Source organism: Vitis vinifera, chromosome 16 (assembly GCF_030704535.1).
Source record: "Vitis vinifera cultivar Pinot Noir 40024 chromosome 16, ASM3070453v1".
Classification (NCBI taxonomy): domain Eukaryota; kingdom Viridiplantae; phylum Streptophyta; class Magnoliopsida; order Vitales; family Vitaceae; genus Vitis; species Vitis vinifera.
In genome coordinates, this window is record NC_081820.1 from 2171062 (window position 1) to 2190327 (window position 19266).

Genomic DNA, 19266 nt, shown 5'->3' on the forward strand with positions numbered 1-19266 from the left:
GAAAATAAATAATTTTTTTTATAAATAAAATAAATCATTAGACATAAAAAATAGAACGAGTCAGCACCTAATCATATAGATATGATGTAGATAATATAAATTTTAGTTTAACAACGTCGATCTAAATACTACCTAAATTAATATTTTTTATTTATTAGAATGATGTAAATTGAACAGCAATCTATTTAATAGTGATTTTAAAAAATACTTATAATATTTTTAATATTTAAAATTTTTTATTATTCAAATATTAAAAATATTATAAACATTTTCTACCATCACTATCAAATTCACTCTAAGTTTTGTTTAGATTTTGGTGAGTTTGGTAGTTATTAATGCATTCAAATCAATGACATCCATTTGATTAGAATCAACAAGTAAAAAGGGGAAAAAAAAACGCGAATTTATGACTTTAATTTTAGTGAGAATGCAAAGTTGAAAGCCCAACCAAACACACCCTTAAAGTGATGAACACACTAAGAAGTCAGAGCAACTCTTATTGACAGCTGAAAGGAGCCGTCGATGGCTGGTGCTACCGGCGGCGCCGGTTCTTCCAATCCCTCACCGGCGCCTGCGCCAAAAATCCTTCTAGCCAAGCCCGGTTTGGTCACTACCGGTTCTGTCTCTAGTAAACTCATCCGCAGCGGCGCTGCCGGTGGCGGCGGTGGCGGCGCAGAGGACGAGTCGGTTTCGCTCCGATCGCGGCTTCCGCCGATTGGTTCTCTCAATCTCCTCTCCGATTCTTGGGAGTTTCACACTGATCGGTTTCTCCCTGTAATTTTTTCTGTATATATTCTCTTCTGTTTTTGTTGTTTTGGTCTGTTTGGATGCTGAGAAAATAGAGGAAAAAGAAATTTAAAGTTAGGAATGTTGAACTTTTCATTGCACAAAGCTCCAGTTTTTTGGGATAATGCTGGAGAAATCCTTTTGTTTGCTATAATTTTCTCAGCAACCAAACGTGGGTTTTAATTTGTAAATTATATATAGGTAATTGTTCAGGTTTTGAAGCTGAGTTTGATGTTATTTCTATGTAGAAGTTGGCCGAAATTTTCTTATTTCACATGCTCTTTAAAAGTTTCGTGAAAGCAAGAAGCTCCATTTTCCCTAGAAAATGTAGGAAGACTCCTTTTCTAGCATTCCTCATCAACCAAAGCTGTAAAATCATGTTCTCTTTGTTTAGGTTTCTGAAAATTGAAACAGAAAAAAAAAAAAAAAACAAACATAGCTAGTTTTCTTGTGCTGCAATCCATAATGTAAGATATGAAGCTATAAGCTATTTTCTACATAAACATTCTCAGCAGCCAAACAGAGTGGAAATCAGAAAAGAAATGAAATGAATCCTGACACATATGGAACATCTTCTTTGCAGTTTTTGACTGATAATACAGATTTTACAGTCGTTGGGGTGATTGGTCCACCGGGGGTGGGGAAATCAACCATTATGAACGAGCTTTATGGCTTTGATGGAAGCTCACCTGGTGAGTAATCCGAGTATGTTACTGTATTTTGTTTTCCTTGAGTGAAGAAAATGGTGATTGCCTGGATCATACCACCTCTCATATTTTCCATTGAAATTCATTTAAATGCAATAGAGAAGCACACTGACTCATAGTTTCTTTTGCTCTCATGGAACAATAAGAAATGTAGGGAAAGAAAAGAAAGCTTGTGTTGTAGATTTTTTATTGTTTTACACCAACTAGAAAAAAAGGTTTCATTTGTCGTATAATGGAACATGTTAGCTTAATTTATTTGAGTTTTTTAGGATTTATAGGGTTTTTTTTTTTGGCCTTTTATTTCCTCCATTTTCTAAGCAAACAGATGGAAGATCTAGCCTTTTCTTTTAGTGCACATATAATTTGGGATTAAATGGATATGGGAAAACTATAATAGAATTTATGATTATCAACAGGATGAGAAACTTGAGTGAAGTTTTAAGTTGGGATTCTCATGAAACGGCAGCATTGGTGCCTATTTGGATTTTTATTATTACACACACACACACACAAATAGAAGACATTATATGATGATGTACTTCACAATATCTGATGCTCAAAAAATTTTACTTTGTTTTCTGGTCAAGGAGGCTGGAACCTAAACTTTTTGAGAGACTTTAATGATTGGGAGTTGGATATGGTTGGGGATTTGCTATATATCTTGAGGGGTCATAGGCCTTCTTTGAAGGAAGATTCAGTTATGTGGAGGCGAGGAAAAAATGGTCAGTTCAGGGTCAAGGAAGCTTATAGTTTGCTGGCCAATCCTAATGACAGTTTTTCCTTCAAGGTGCATTTGGGTGGATAGGGTGCCAACTAAGATTGCTTTTTTCGCTTGGGAGGCGACGTGGGGGAAGGTGCTCACTCTGGACAGGCTCCAAATAAGAGGGGTGCAACTTCCTAATTGTTGCTTTTTGTGTGGTTGTGAAGAAGAAAATGTAAATCATATTCTTATACACTGTATAGTGGTTAGAGCTTTGTGGGATATTATTCTTGGGTTAGTAGATGTTAAATGGGTCTTTTCAGAAACTGTAAAGGAGGTCTTAACTACCTAGAGGGGCCCCTTTGTGGGGAAGAAAAGGAAAAAGGTTTGGAAATCCATACCGTTGTGTATTTTTTGGACGGTTTGGAAGGAGAGGAATAGAGTAGCTTTTAGGGGGTGTGTGTTGACTATCCAGAAATTAAAGAATTTGTTTGTTTGTAATTTATGGAGCTGGGCCAAATTGTATTTAGGAGATGAGTCTCTCTCCCTTATAGGCTTTTTGGAGTGGGTAGCATCCACTTAAGGGGAGGTGAATCTTTTCTGGTCTTGTTGCTCTTTTTTGAGGCCTTAGCCGCCTTGTATACCCCCTGTATGTTTTGTGGCTCTTAGCCTCTTTTTAATGCATATCTTGTTTACTTATCAAAAAAAAAAAAAAAAAAAAAAACTACTTTGTTTTTAGACAGGGTTTCTTGGTTGCTAAAGGTGGCTGTCGTTTTGTTCAATTGTCTAAAATTTAAAATACACTAACAACCTTTATCTTTTAATATGCGGAAGATACAGAATATATGTAAGAATGGGCTGGAACATGTGAATGATTTACTCATGCAGTGATTTCTTATTGTATCTCAATTTTGGGTTTGGTTTTTGTTTAGATTTTCAAGAGTATTGGTAATCATGTTATGCCCTTGTGTTGGTAGAATTCAAGTGGATGGATGCTATTGCTTACCATCCATTCCATTGTGTTAGAAAAACCCATGTAACTTATAGAAAAAAGGAATTTGAATAAAACCTGCCTTGATGGGATGTTACACAGAAAATAATAATAGAATACAGAAAAATTGATATTCTTTGTTTCCCCTTGAAACATTATCTCCTCATTTTATATCTACATACTCAAGACTGCTTCTCTTGATGCATTTGATCTACTCTTGGTTTATTTTCAAATTCTCTTAATTTTTTTTCTTTACACTTGTTCATTGATTTGTACACTCAATAGTCCCTTCAGAATTATGATGATTTGAATCATATTTCAATTTGATGTCAATGGATGATCCAGCTGCCACCATTAACTGAACTCTCTCTCTCCCTCCCTCCCTCCCTCCTTTCCCGATAAGATATTATTAATAAAAATGGGTGAACCTCAGTGCACGAGGAGTATACAAGTCTTGAGTGAAGTTCCTTGACAATCATCAAGTAAAAGAGCCCCAAATGGGCTTGAAAAGGACCTATCTCTAAGGGGCTTGGAAAGAGCCTCTCTCTCTCTCTTTGAGGGTAAACCTTCGTGCAAAAGGAGTATACAAGCCTTGAGCAAAGTTCCTTGGCAATCACCTAATCACCAAGTGAAAAAGAGCCCCTAAGGGGCTTAGACAAGACTTTGGATAGTGGTACCATCAACAATTTTGACGTATGCAACTCTTATTTGCCTTTCAAGGATTCCCCCCCTTCTTAACATAGACTCATCCTTTGCTTGGTGATTTTGGTAATTAATGAGATTCTAACTAATGGTGGTTGCTGAGTCATCAGTTGGCATCAAATAACGAGTTTTTTTATTACAACATATTTACAAGGTTAGGGGCAAATCAAGGTTATAAATCAATCTAAAGCTAGTAATGAGTGGAATTAAGAGAATGTCGAAGTAAATCAAGAGAAGATCAAGTACATCGAGGAAAGCATGCTAGAAAAGGAAATTAGAGAATATAGACAAGCAAGAGAGTCTCTTGCAGAAAAATCAATGGTTTCATTATTTTTATTTTATTTTCTTATTTGTTTATGTACTTTTATATTATCTTCTGCATAACTTATGTACTTTTCATGTGTGTTTTTCTAGCACATGGAAAAATACAGGCAACCATGGTCCCATAATTTAAGTGGCAAGACATGGATTAATGGAACAATTGTGTGTTTGACTTTTGTTATTCATTTATGGGTCAATTAGCAAGATGTTTATTTTTCTTCCATCACATACCCCAATGAAAAAAAACATACATTAAAGTCGAACTCCTACTTTTGGCATATATATTGATAGGCAAATAAAGTGAGCATATAATATAAGAAGTGCCAAAAGAAATAGTGCACCAAGTGCATGGTACATATGCAATGGGTTTCGGAAGGCATAGCCAAAAAAAGGAGAGAACACAAAAAACTACTCCTTGCCTCAATGAGAACCAAACCAATCAACAAAATAAATTAAAAACATTGAACTTTCATCTATGTACGACTGAACCCATAAGAAAAGATTACTAAGAAAAGTGCCTTTCAGCCTTTGGTCAAACTGCTCCTCATTTTCAAACAATCTTCTATTTTCATTCCTTTAAGTTGTCCAAAAGATGCACAAAGGAGTGTGGGTCTCTACACTTTCTTTCATACTTTTCCTTCAAAGGAGCCATGCCAACCTAACTCTTACTTTTGGAATATCCACTCATTCATAGTTGATGAATTTTAGAAAAACGTTTTACAATCTCCCACTTAAGTAATATTCAAGGTGAAAAAAAAACTTTGAAAATGAAAATATTTTCTGGATTGGATTGTCTTCAATAGTCAGAAAATATTAACATGGTATACATCTTAGTATCATGACCCTACTAAACAATACCACTAACAAAACCAGAGAGGCCAGTGAACATTGTTCATGCCATGACTGTTCTATGGTTAATGAAAATACTATAAACTTTAATATGTTTTATCACCAGCGATCATAGAGTGTGTAGCATGGAAGTAACATACCAAATACTTATTTATGCTGTATCCAATATCAGTCCAACAACATTTCTTCTCAAAAACCTTATGCTTCAAACAAATGGAAAAATAACGTTCCCCAATTATTTTCATGGTCCTGTGGGGCATATCACCTGTACACTTGTATTTCATGAGCAAACTAATTAGGTGGAGATCTGCTATCATACGGTTTGCAATTGCTATCATTCTTGTTTAGTTGCCCTTTTCCCTCCTATACCCTAAATCCCTCAAGGTTTCTTTTTCTGATTATTTCCTTAATTTATGTTTTAAGCTATCTTTCCTTTCCAGTCAAAAATTGATACCACCCAAAGGATAACTTTAGCTGTACTAGCTTGCAGGAATGCTACCACCTTTTGCAATCCAGTCGGAGGATATTAGAGCAATGGCAAGGCACTGTACAGTTGGCATTGAACCAAGAATTTCTGCTGAACGGCTTATACTTCTTGATACCCAGGTCCAATAATTTTTTTTTTCAAATTTATTCTTGATCTTTTTGCAGAGAATTTTTTTGCATTAGATCATGTTGTGTACTGCCATTTTCTGGTCAGACGTTCTTCTGAAATGATTGATTGTAAGATTTATTACTCAATAGTACTTATTGAATCTTCCAAAGTCCTAATAAGGTCAGGAAGTGAGAATTAGAGAGATCTTCTGAAGTTAATATACAGCCTGGAAACCAGAATTAGAGAGGAATAAAAGAGAGGTCTTGTAACAAAGTAACCACTAGAATGGAAAGGTACCAAGGCATGATTACAAGGGACTCAAAATGTTTGATCCAAGGTTTTTCTTTGTGATTCACATAAGAATTCCATTCTCGTTATATTTTTTATATGAAACATCATTCATGACTGGGGGAAACAGGCTTGTTTTTGAGTTTTCGTTCTGTAAAAAAGTTGTTAAAAAACCTATCCCATGGTATTGCCTCAATGTATGTTTCACATGAAGCATATCTTACATATATAGTTTTATATTACGTGAAATTTATCACCATATTTTTAGTTTAAGCAATTCTTTATGGGGTATATACTAAAGAAGATGTTTCCATGGGAATTTTTTATTTTTTTTAATGAATGGGCAAAAATAAAAGACAAACACCATAAAAGGAACCCTGATTTTTTAAAGGTTGAAAGAATAAATGATGGCAAGATTTTCAACATTGAACCAAGTATATGTAGAATTCTGCAAGAACAAGGTAACCTTTATGAACTTTACCAATCCTGAAACAACCACAATTGACCATGAGTGTTTCATTCAGGGGAAATTATTACCAGGTGGTTACATGATTGCAGACATTGCAAAATGACATCAAATGCAGAGAGAGTTATTGAAATTTATGATTTTTTTTTTTCTCCCTTATAATTTTTTTTTGTTTTTTTAATTTTTGTTAGGCCTTCTTTTGTTTTTTCTAAAGTTAAATATAAGTTTGTTAACTGAATAATACTCAGTACTAGGTGAGTATAGTTTGTGTCAGGGTCATTGTCCAAGAAAAAAGAAAGATTTAAGCACAATTGCACACGCAAGATACCATATTATGGCCTTGCCTATAAAAAAAGATACTATATTGTGGCCTTCGCCTAATAAACTATTGTTACCCAATTGCCAACCTCAGAGAGGTAGCTCCAGCACCTAGGTTAGATGCACTTAACCAGAGTGGTGTGAGTTGATGACCTTTTTCTTTTCCTGTTCTTTTAGATAACCAAAATTTATTAAAGATGCGAAATAGGGTGCAACACAAGTACATTCTATTATTTTCTTCTTCTTTTTTTTTTCCCCTTTCATTGACTGGGTTTTTAGGTCCTGCTGGGGGTTAGTTCTTTTTTCTCAGTAATGTTGGCATCTGTTGTGGTGGAAAAATGGACCTGGATACTCTTAAATGTTAGGAACTGTATCAATTTTGTGTCAGAGGTCATAATGTGAAATTTAAGGTTGTTAATGTTTGCATAATGTATCCTATAAACAAAAAAAAAATGTTTACATAATGTAGTACCTTTTTTTATGATGTTTCTAAAGTTATACCACCCCCCTGGTTTCCTAAAATTATTGATCTTAGCATTTGTTGTTGCTGAATTTGAAACTGAGAAAGGTTTTTAACAATATGCAATACAGCTTAAAGGTTAATGTAATTTTGAAAATATCAGGAAGGGTTCTCTGTGATTGTCAAAAAACCAGAGAGGACGTAAGTGTAATCCCTCCTTCCCTTTTCAAGTATTAGTTTTTCTCAATTATGTCACCATTTTAAGTGTGTGTTCCCTCTCCCCTTCCTTGCATATAGAAGCCTTGATGCTGTTTGCATTTGTGATATATTTTAACAATTTTTATGTTGTCTTGCAGCCTGTGTTTAGTCCTTCTGTTTTAGCTGAGATGATGAGGCCTGATGGCTCATCTACAATTTCTGTTTTAGGCGGAGAATCTCTATCGTCCGAGTTGGCTCATGAACTTATGGGTATACAGGTAATTCAAAGATTAAGATGTGGGATAATTTCATTCTTGTCAAGAAAAATGCCAAAACTTTGAACAAGTTTTGCAGTTCTTGATGTTAGCCATTTATTGTGACATTTAACAACTTTATTTTGAATGGTTCTTCATAAAGCAGGGCATGCATATTAGGTTTATTTTCATTTTCTTCAATTGTCATTTTTTTTATGGGGTCTATTTTGGTCAATCAAATGTTTTACGACTGTCCAGGCTTTTTATAGTAGTATAGATTTTTATTTTCTGGGGTGCAGCAACCACAATCTCATAATTTCTTTTAAGTGGAACACCTAATGATTTATCCTTTCTGGGTTGCTGCAAGGAATTCTTCTAGCTTGGTGTTCTCCTAGCATCCATTTGCCATATTTTGCTGGTGATATCAGATGGAGTACATGATATTAACATGTGGCGCTTGATGTTGACGGTATTTCTTTCTTCTTGATTACTGCATATTGTTCATTCCTCATATAAGAACTTTATTGATTACGATGTAAGCTATGAGCTGTTATGGCTTTCAATCCTGTAACTTACAGCTTCTTTATTATAAACCACTACAGGATTTCAAAATTTTCATCTGTTTAAGGAGATTATCTACTTCTGCCTCCTATGAGTTAAGTCCATGTCATTTGGGTTTAATTCATGGACTAGAAATACGTGTACAATATTATAGCTTAAAAATAGGGTTTTTTCATAGAGATATGTATTAAGTTGAAGGTGTTACAGAGACGATTGAAATCAGGCAATGGATGTAGAGTGGTGTATTAGAAAAATTCCTGATAGCCTATGATTCAATAGAGAATATGGCCCTGGATTCTTTTTCTTGTCTTGTGAGTTTTGAACTTTCTATACTTGGTCATAGTTTACTTTCATATATTTTGCCAGATGTTTTATACATCTAATGGAAGGTTGCTCTGCTGTGTTTGTTTTAGACCATTTGGAGGGTGAGAAGTAGGTGAGCTTTTGAAAATTGTGAAAATATGGACCAAGCAATTAAACATTTCTTCTTGTATATATTTTTAGATTGGGTTGAGTGTCTATAGGGGATTGTTCCTTATTTATGTTGGATATTGTGGATTGGCTAGGCTCTAGCTAGGGCATGGTTGTTGGTTTTTGTGTTTTTGCGCCTTTTTTTTGGTCTATTGGCTTCTTTGTATGCATCATGTAGACATTCCTGCTTTTTCTTTCGCAAATACAAATTTTACTTACCTATATAAAAAAAAAAGAATAGAGCAATGAAATTTAGCTAGAGATTTAGGGGTAAATACAAAAACAACCTTTGTACTTCAACTCATGGCTTAATTTCGCCCCTAAACTTGTACAAATTTTACTTACCTATATAAAAAAAAAAGAATAGAGCAATGAAATTTAGCTAGAGATTTAGGGGTAAATACAAAAACAACCTTTGTACTTCAACTCATGGCTTAATTTCGCCCCTAAACTTGTTTTTGAAGCAATGTCAACCCTAAACCATGTCCAAATTTCAAATAAGCTCTACTATTGAAATTTTCCATCAAAAGATGGATGAACAAACCTTTGTGGCAAGCGCATAGACATTGACATGGGTTTTTATATGATATGTTTGAATATGTCCAATTTGTTCTTGTACGTATCATAGGGGTTTCTCCATCCATTTTTGATGGAAAATATTTTAATAAAAAAACTTATTTGACATTTGTGCATAGCATAGGATTGATATTACTTAAAAAAAAAAAAGGTTTAGGGCTAAATTGAGATGTGGGATAAAAGTATAAGGGTTATTTTGTAATTTACTTGATAGTTAGTGTATTTCTTCTTCTTCTATTTTTTAAAATTTGAGTAGTCAAGCTGAATCACTTTAAACTGTAAATCTTCCTGAGCAGCAAGAGCTCCTGTTTTGTCCATGTGGTAATCGATTTGGAAGGAAGAATGGCTTCTTATCCATCAGTTTTATTATGTTTCTTGACTGTGATTCAAGGTTGTAGGATAGTGTGCATTGGTATCATATACTGCTGGGTAAAATAATCTTTGTTATCCGTGCCACTAAAAAAGCTCTTTTTATTTCTGTTGGATTTTCTTCAAATTAAGGAAATCTTTTGGGGGACTTTATGGCTTTTGTCATGTGTTTACCCCTCTCTTCCTGTTTCTTGTTTTGGAATTCAAAATGTTGATGTATGTAAATAATTTTACAATGCCATCTTTATATTCCTGCAGGTTGACTTGTTAAAACATGGTATACCTGACCTATCATCATTAACTCCTTCCCATTCACAAAACTCTAATTTGGGGTCTGACAAAGAAGGCAAAGACAAAGTTCTGGAAGGTGGAGAAGAATACTTGGCAGCTCCCATTTTTGTCCATACAAAGTGAGTAATCTGATATCAATATTCCATTAGAAAAAAAACCATTGCTGTATAAATGGAAAAAACTAAAAATAATCATTGATAACTTCAGGAAATGAAGTATTAACAACAACATGAAAGACCAAGAGGAAACAAAATGATCAATCGGTGATTTGTGCATATATCATAGAACTTATATTATTTCTATATCTATCATCAATTTACTCATTGTAACATTTTCAAAGTTATTTCATAAGTAAAGAAACTAAATTAAAAAGTACCAAAAGGGGGCAATCCATGTTCAATATAATTGGAGTATGCAGGATACAGAAAAAAGACAACAAAAGATTCCACTCCTTTATTTGGGGTGGGCAACCCAAACTACTATTGAAGAGGGAGCCTCCTTCCCTTGGGGTACCCATGCAATAAGTGCAGCAAAACTTCTTTGAGCTTTTACAAGAATAGGCCCACTCCCCTCAAAGGTCCTCCTTCCAAATGCACTAGACCACACAAAAAGCTATAGTCCTGCATACTATTATCGTATTGTTCATGTTAGGTCAACCATGCTCATGAGCACCTTTTTTGAAGTCCAAGGAAGCACCTGTAAAAGAAAATACCAAAGACTACAACTTACAAGCAACTAGGCAGTGGATCAAGCGATGATTATCTATTTCCTTGTCCCTCCTACATAGACAGTACTGGCTAACCTTGATCCACTCTCTCACCTTGAGATGGTCCAGAGTCAGTTTTCTTTGCCACACTGCCGCCTACAAAAGGAAAGTCATCTTGGTGGCATTGCTGACATCCATAATCCTCTAGCTGGGAAAGCTGTTCTTGCTTGATGTATTGAAATGTGGTAGTATGATTCCATTGGGAACTCCCCTTTTATTGCAGCCTCCCATAATAAGGCATCTCCCTCTTTAGTCTTGCCATCTGGAATGCACTCTGTTAATCGCTTCTAAGAACTTCACCAAATCTAGTCCCACTTCTTGACATCTCTCACCTCCAAAATGCACAACCCCCTGAAAACCCTGGTAATGAGTGATAGCAACTCTGCCCTTAACCCATAAGAAATTAGCTTTGGGAATCCCAAATGTAGCAATGACTCTACAGCATGTCCAAACCTCACCCACACTTCACATCATGCTAAAACCTCATTTTTTTACACATTACCCAAGAGAAGGAAATGAACTCAAAAACTCATCCCCTCCTGTTATACTTCCTCAAGCCTTCCGTATTGGTGCCCTTCTCTAACTCAGAACCCCATTGCCTCTTTCAGTCCTATATTTGTCTTCAACCACCCTCCTAAACAAACTATCACCCTCTTTAACACTCTCTACCTTATGCCTAGAAGAACCTGATTTAAGATAGTAAGCTTTCTGACCCCCTATCCTTTTCTCTCCAAGCCACTTTCCTTTTGGGAGGCATGAAACACTCGTGGATCTATAGCATCAATGAAGGCAACAGCCCTAGTCTCATTAATGTTTTTCTCCTTGTTATCTATCAAAAAAAAAAATTAATGTTTTTCTCCTTGTTATAAAACTGTGTATATACATGCGCACTAAAGATCTGTATTCTGTCTGATTTACCAACTGACCTCTTGGGGGTTTAGGTGTTAAAGATATTATATGGTTTATAACCTCAAATTCATAATTTGATATGCCTGGCTAATTTTCTGTCCTTATTTTGTAAGAGATAGTCTTTTGCATTGATAGTTTCCTTAAATTGTACGTAGTTACTGTCACTGCTTCTTTCTAAAAGTAGTGGATAAAGTATGTTTCTAAGTTTGCTTACCGATGGGACACAATAGTCATTTTCACATCATTATCTTAATTAATGTACTCTTATCAACTTGCATAATTTTCATTTGCAATTCTAGTTACTATTACTGTCTACATAGTAATATTAGGAGCTTAGTGTTTCCTTGAAGTCCTCTGATAGGGAGGGGGAAGTTACCACTAGGTAACAAATGGCCTGTGGCAAATGGTTCTCTTGTAATATTTTAAATTCAACAGTTCATTGATTGGCTTGCCCAAGGCTTGATTCATAACCAGTTGAAGGATGGTTATTTTGTTGTCTAGATTGATTTGTTAGTATAAAAGTTTGTAGCCTCTTCACTTCTATTTTGTTATGCATCATAGCTGAACAAAGGCAACTCATCTACACATTGTTACTGTTTGTAGACTGCGAGATCAAGATATCACTCCGCGTAATTTTGTTCATCTGAGGAAGGCACTCGCACAATTTTTCAGCTCCTCTACATTTGTGAAAGAAAAATGTGGAAACACAACCAAGGAGCATCTCGTTTCTTCTGTACCCCCTAATATGCCGAGTACTGATTTGGATTCAACACTGCCAAATTTATTTTTAGTCCCATGTAAGAGTAAAGTCGATTCCCCAAGAGCTCAGTATGAAAGCTATACCTCTATGTTGTGGAAATTACGGGATCAGGTCTCTCTCTAATATCCATACATACATAAATGCATAATACACACCTTTTTTCAATCTTCTGTTACTCTTATTCGTGTTACCTCATCAGGTTCTGTCCATGAACTGCCCATCCTTTGCAAGGACCATATCAGAACGTGACTGGCTGAGGAACTCTGCCAAGATATGGGAACTAGTGAAGAACTCTCCGATCATTGCTGAGTACTGCAAAACACTTCAGAGTTCTGGTATGTTCAGAAGGTAAAAACCCTTGCTTCTTTCCCCATTTGCTTATGCCAAAAGGAAACAAAAGATGATCTCGACGACTGTTCTATCTATGATAAGTTAGCTCGATTCTGTAAATTATTCACATTAGTGTCATGTATCATTTCTTTCCTTTTAGTCTTTTTTATCGGGCTAATCCCTTTTTCTTATTGAAGAAAATGATTGTTGTAATATATGATGGATAATTAACTATTCTCTATTTCTATTTTGTTGTTGGAATGACACCTCATTAAGAGAGATGGTTTTTGTAATAATCTCAAATGTGCTGCCCTTCTTTTTCCAGAAACAAGAGAGAACTAGGAAGGAATGCAAGGAAGGCATGAATGTTTAAAAGATCCTCTTTTTTTCGTTTTTCGGGTTGGGAGGAAAAAAAGGGTAAAGAAGAGGTTCATTTGAATTACTTGTTCGTCATCTTTGTTTCTTTTGGCATATCATTCACTGCTAGAACTTCAGATTTCAAGGCTGATCGGCTGGTAAATATTTCTTGTATTTTTTTCGGATTTAGTTTTTTCCCAGTGTAGGTGAATGATGATAGTAATGTCTTCTTGCATACATGTGCCTGCATGGCTGTGTTTTTTCATTCTTTGGTTTGTATGTGCAGGCTGCTGCTTCTTCTTCTTCTTCTCTCTCTCTCTCTCTATCTGGATTCTGAGTCCTACTAACTGTAGTTTCCTGGAGAATAAATCGACACAACTATTTTTCAAATTCGAGTTTCTAAACATGATTCTGTCTTCCAGAATAATTTTATTTTTTATTCTACTTTTCAAGGATGTTTTTTTTTTTTTTGGCCTTAAATGGAAGGAAGGACTTAGGCTAGTCAACGGGCCGGGTTTGGGCTGAGGGATTTTTTTTTTAATTTTTTTTTATAAGCTTCAATGGTTCAAATTTAAAAATTAGATTGGGCTTAGGTTGGGCTTTAGCCCGAAATTGTCAAGAGGAATCGATCAAGATTTTATATAAGACTAAGATAGAAGTGTGCAAAAAACTGATTGAATCAACAAAATTGATCTAGCCATAGTCAAATTGTCAGTTTTTGGAGTTTTATTTATTTATTAATTAATTATTATTATTTTTTAATTTTTAACAATTTTTACTTTTTAAATGTAAAACTGATTTAGATTGGTTGGGCCCATGATTTCCTATTAAAAAAATTGATGATAAATTAAGTTGAATTGAGAGTTGTGTACATACAAATCTATAAATATACAATAAACAATATTTTTTTTGTCACATTATTTAGTGCATATTTTTCCCATTTGAAGGCAATCTTAAACTACAAGTCTTTTTTGTTTTTTGGTCATATTCTTTATTTTTTTGGTACATTTTTCACATTTGAAGGAATATCTTAAACTGCAAGTCTACGCAGACTTGTACAAATTTTCTTTTTCAACGATAAAATTTTTGTAAAGATTTGTTAACTCTCAAACCCATCTTCAACTCATCAAAATCTCAAAGCTAATAGCTTCTCACACACAAAATAAATAAATAAATAAATAAATAATAATTCATCTTTGAACTTAAAAAAAAAAATGATGATTTTTATTTTTTATTTTTTATAATATGGCACATGACAAAAATACTAATAGGCCTTAAAAATAGTAATAACCTCCCTCTCGAAAACTTACATTAAAAAGATAATAATTTTAAAAACTGCTTAAAAAAATTTCTTACTCAAATTTAAAATTTTTTACAATGATTTCTAAAGACATGAAAAATTTAAGGGTATTTTTTTTTATATTCAAGAACATAAATTGGTTTTTTGGTTAGTCTATTAAAAATATGCAAAGATATAGCTGGACTCGACCAGTGGAATTCATTAACTTTCCCATAGATTGAAGGGTGCATCATCATTGAGAAGAGAGACAAAAGAAAAACATTACATTGGACAAGCAAAATGAGAAAGGAGTATCTTTCAAGTGATTTCCTACTTACCTAGATCAAATTTTACAGAACAAAACACTGTCCATCTTCCAACCATTTACTCTACCATGGCGTCCTCCACTGGAACTTCAGCTGCAGCTTGTTTGGAAGGTTTGATTTTGTTCTTACCTGTAAATTGAGAAGCATGTATACACATTAATCTGACCCGGAAATTGCAGAAAAGAAGGTGAAGATAATAAGAAAAGGAAGAGCTTGACATGGGTGGGAAGGTTGCAGCATCATATGAGAAGGAAGAACTTGCCTCTGCTGCCTTTGCGTTTCAAATGTTTGAGCTTCACACTCTTCTTCAAGTTAAATTTTGTTGAGTTTTTGTTGGTTTCTTCAGATGTTCCTACAAAAACAAAGTTCGTTCTTCATGTTTACTCAAGTTTCCTCAGGTGTGGGTGGGCATGAAATAAACTAAATTCTCAATTTCACTGATAAAATCAAAATCATTCAACCAACAAAACAATCATGGTAGCTTATTTGTGGGGAAGAATTCTAATCCTGAATCAATTCAAAAGAAGGGGTTTGCATTTACTGAGCAAGTATTATTTGTGTAAAGGCGACGAAGAGTTCACAAATCATACCCACCGTTACTGCCCCAAGGAACCATGGTTTGGCAGCTAATTTTTGTTATGTTCGTGGTCCAGTGGGTGATGCTACCTTCAGTCAATGATGTCCTTCTTAGTTGGCATGGAGCTTTTGTAGGAAAGAAAAGGAAGAAGACAAGTAGAGAAAGCGGAAAGCCTTTAAAAATTCCAAAATGGTGGACCAAGCAATTATACAGTCCTTTATGTACATGTTCTTGGAAAAGGTTAGTGTGCATTTAGGAATTACCTCATTATTATTTGATTGTATAGTTTGATTGGGTTCTAAGTGAGATGAAGGTGGTGTTTTTTGTGTATCTCTTTTCTTTTAAGGCTTTAGGTGCGTTGTATACATCATGTATACTTTTGTGCGCCATTTGTTAGGTGCTTTTAATATAGCTGCTTTTACCTATTAAAAATAAGCAAAACAATCATGGTACTGGGGACTGATAAATATCAAGAAGTATTGAGCTTAACTATAAACAGGGGGAAAAAAAGGACAACAGACCTAATACCAAAATGAGCAGCAGGGCTGGCCGCCTTCGATCTAATAGCTGTGATCATATTAGATTTCAATAACATGAATCATACAGCCCTTTGAAATTATTGGCCATGTAAGAATGCTACATTGCGTTTTACTGAATTTTGCCACCAAATGAGGCCACCATCTGATTCTACCGAAAGCCCAATCCAATCACTGAGAGAATGTCATGAATTTGCCACCCCCATCACCAAACTCTGAAACCTCCCAAAGAGTAACCTTGACCCAAGTTTAATTAATTGAAATAGGCTACATAGTTAACTTGTGTGCTAAAAAATTTAATGGAAGCCATTTCCTTTATGGCATATTTATGCTATGTTAGGTTCCAAGAAAGTACAAACAAATTCTCACAGAAATTCAAGCAATAAGGTAATCTTCTGAATTAGGGAAGCTGTTAGGTTCACAACTTGTCCATCTAAATGAACAGTTAACTTTTTAATGTTTCTTCACAGGGAATAATCCTGTTTCCTTAAGATTTCTAATTGTATTGAGATGTATCAGAGAGATTTCCTCCTTCTCTGGCTTCTGATAGAAGAAGAAAGAACATTATGTCTGTTATCTTGGGATTGGCAATATGATTGTTGCAAAGTGGCCCTGGAGACCACCAGAGATCTGAGTTTCCAGTGGCATGAATTATTGGAGAAAATAAAATAGGCATCTTAATGGGTAGAACTCAACATGATCAGGAGAGAACAACAACTGCCTATGTGAGTTTGTCATCTAATTTTCTTTTCCTCATGTATATCTAGAGTGAGCCATTAGCTTGGATTTCATTGTCAAAATTAAATCCCACCACTTAAAATGAGGATTTTGTTTGGGAATCGTGTTATTTCCCCTATTCCTAGGATTTCATCATCTTCCTCAACCTACCCAGCAAAGGTACCCAGCAAAGGCAGGAGTTCTCTTCTAACTTCCACCTTCTAATTTCCTTACCAATTGAGCTTTGGGTTTTAATTTGAGGTGCAATCTCAAGAATCTTGACTCACTAAGAACCTATTTGGAAGAGATTCTAAGAAGTTAGAAGCATTTCTAATGCTTAAAAGCACTTATAAAAATTGAGGGTTTGACAGAATTTTAAAAATCATTTTTCAAAATTTAGAGAATCAATGTTCTTGGACTATCATTAGGTAGATGCTTTTTCCAAAAATTACTTTTTGGATATATAACATGTTATTAAAAACACTATCAAGAGCATTTTTTTGGTTTATATCCAAACACCAACTTTCTCCATAAAAGAATTTCTATTAGAAGTGCTACTAACAAATGCGCTACATGCTAAAAGTGCTTTTGCTATAATCACTCCCAATCAGACCCTAAATTTATTTCTCTCTAAGTTGGATGAAAGGGCATCCCAAAGGTATCATCTCTTGCAATTCTTTCTTCCTCCATAACAATCACACTAATTCAACCCCTCCTTTTTCCTTTTATATTTTCAATTGTTTCATAGAATTCTCTAAGAAAAACCACCTGAAAACACCTCAAATTTGTTCCAAAGAACCTGCTTTCAGAACAGATTCTCCAAACACCGTTTCAGCATGTTTTTAAAATTAGAGAACTTTTTTTTATCAACGGTTCCTAACTTCTTTTTCTTTTCAGGAAAAAAAAAAAACCCCTAACATTACTCACAAAGAAATCAACATAGATCAATTAACAAAAAAAAAAGGAGAGAGAGGAACCTTGGGAAACAGCCATCTCCACATCCTCCATACTCACAATACCCTTCTCCAAAGCCTCCTTCTGCTCCTGCAATCATCACCAACCAAAAAGAGCCATTTCAAACACTAAAGATCCTACGATATCGAAAATCTTCTTCAATCCGAGCTCAATTTCATATATATTGAAAAAAAAAAAAAACCAAAACAAAACATAACAAAAAAAAACTGAATTAAAGCGAGTACAGACTCGGCGCCATCTCTTGAAGAGCTTGCGCTTGCGCTTGCCGGAGAGGGAGAGCGGCTGCGGCTTGTTCTTGAGCTTGGCACTGACCGGATCGCCGTGAATCGCTCTCTTTCTCTGTGCCTTCTCGGCTCTCCTCCTCTTCTGTACCACGTTGAACTTCGCCATCTCTCTCTCACTGTCTACCTCAAAACCCTAACCCTAGCTTTTGTTCAAAACCCTAGCTCTCTCATTTTATTTATTTATTAACTTAATAAAATTTTGATTAAAAAAATCAACTATCATTTATTTTGCGGGTTTTAATTTGAATATTTTTTTTAAAAATTTATATATTTATTAATGTGGAAAAGACTCTATAAATAATAATAATAATAATAATAATAATAATAATAATAATAACAACAACAACAATATTATAAAATATTTAAAAATAAATAATAATAATAATAATAATAATTATTATTATTATTATTTATATAAAAAAATTCATTTTAATGAAAATAAATGAAAGGGATTGAAATATAATTTTATATTAAAAAATGATAAATAAATAATATTTTTAATGTAACTTAAAATAATAAATCACCTATTAAATTTATAAACATTAAATTGGTATTTTATTTGCCAAATCAACTCAAAATTAACGAAAACCAAACTATTTTTATTTTTATTTTTATAAAATATATTATAACTAATTGATATTTATTAATATTTTAAAAATTAATTTGGATTATTAATAGAATCAAAATAATTCTATTTTAGATATTTTTGTATATTATTTGACAAAAATATAATTATGAATGAGAGAATTTTGTGCTGAAAATGGTGGAACATTTTATGAGCCAAATCAACCCATTCCCCTTTGACCATTTTTTTTTTTGTTTTTTTTTTAATTATAAATTACTTTTTTAATGATTGTCATTTTCATTACCTTATATGTTTTATTTATGAACTTCAAGAAATGAGCATCAAATTCGCGAAAATACAATCATTCAAGCCACGAACTTACAAGATTTCCCCTTGGATGATTATATTAGTTAAAAAAATATGCATAATTAAAACATTCCAAATAAAACCTAACAAGAATTTTTTTTTAAAAAAATAACAAAAAAAGTTCAATATTTTACGAAATAATCTTAGATTGCTAAATCGTCTTTATAAAAACCTAACTAGTAAAATCCAATGGAATAAAATCTAGGCATGGGAAAATGGAGTACAATAGAATGACGTTTCTTCACATCTCCCCATTATGATGGCATGATTACGTTTTCTTCACTTTTGTTGCATGAGAGATCTTTGATATGAAACATTCCAATATTGTACATTGATATCACTTAATCGTATCTACTAACATTGATTTCACCACTCTTTAAAAAACTTAAGAGAAATATACTTAACTCTATTACCTTTAAGATATTCTCGTTTGGTTTGTAATATTGTTCATTTGTCTTTGTTAGGGTTTAACCCACATGATTCTTGGATATATGGAATCATTGGCCTCGACTATATGCATTTTCGACAATCCTTTTTTGCTTTGTTAATTGTCATGCTACTATAGTACAATAGCATGTGAACACATCTTGTTTGAGAATGAGCATAATGAGGATAT

General features: G+C 34.0%; 2 protein-coding genes across 4 annotated transcripts; one reads left to right on the forward strand and one right to left on the reverse strand.

Annotated features, from left to right (window-relative positions):
• Positions 1 to 440: 440 nt before the first annotated feature.
• LOC100245949 (uncharacterized) lies at positions 441 to 13415 on the forward strand. 3 transcript variants are annotated; one of them, XR_009464418.1, is made up of 10 exons: positions 441 to 774; positions 1370 to 1478; positions 5547 to 5662; positions 7540 to 7659; positions 8015 to 8104; positions 9871 to 10022; positions 12182 to 12449; positions 12538 to 12686; positions 12994 to 13183; positions 13312 to 13415. XR_009464418.1 is itself a non-coding variant. In XM_010663812.3 (9 exons), exons 1-9 carry the CDS (start codon positions 523 to 525, stop codon positions 13031 to 13033), a joined length of 1296 nt encoding a protein of 431 aa, XP_010662114.1. In that variant the 5' UTR covers positions 441 to 522; the 3' UTR covers positions 13034 to 13290. The 3 variants fall into 3 exon arrangements, 2 of the variants coding, with proteins under 2 accessions (XP_010662114.1, XP_002274201.1); XM_010663812.3 differs by lacking the exon at positions 13312 to 13415 and having other exon boundaries at positions 12994 to 13290; XM_002274165.5 differs by lacking the exon at positions 13312 to 13415 and having other exon boundaries at positions 442 to 774; positions 12538 to 13290.
• A 1085-nt stretch (positions 13416 to 14500) lies between these two features.
• On the reverse strand, positions 14501 to 17972 carry LOC100854498 (uncharacterized). Its single transcript, XM_003633962.4, has 4 exons — positions 17664 to 17972; positions 17438 to 17504; positions 14893 to 14982; positions 14501 to 14759 (listed from the first exon to the last, which is right to left on the reverse strand). Exons 1-4 carry the CDS (start codon positions 17823 to 17825, stop codon positions 14689 to 14691), a joined length of 390 nt encoding a protein of 129 aa, XP_003634010.1. The 5' UTR covers positions 17826 to 17972; the 3' UTR covers positions 14501 to 14688.
• Between the last annotated feature and the right edge of the window lie 1294 nt (positions 17973 to 19266).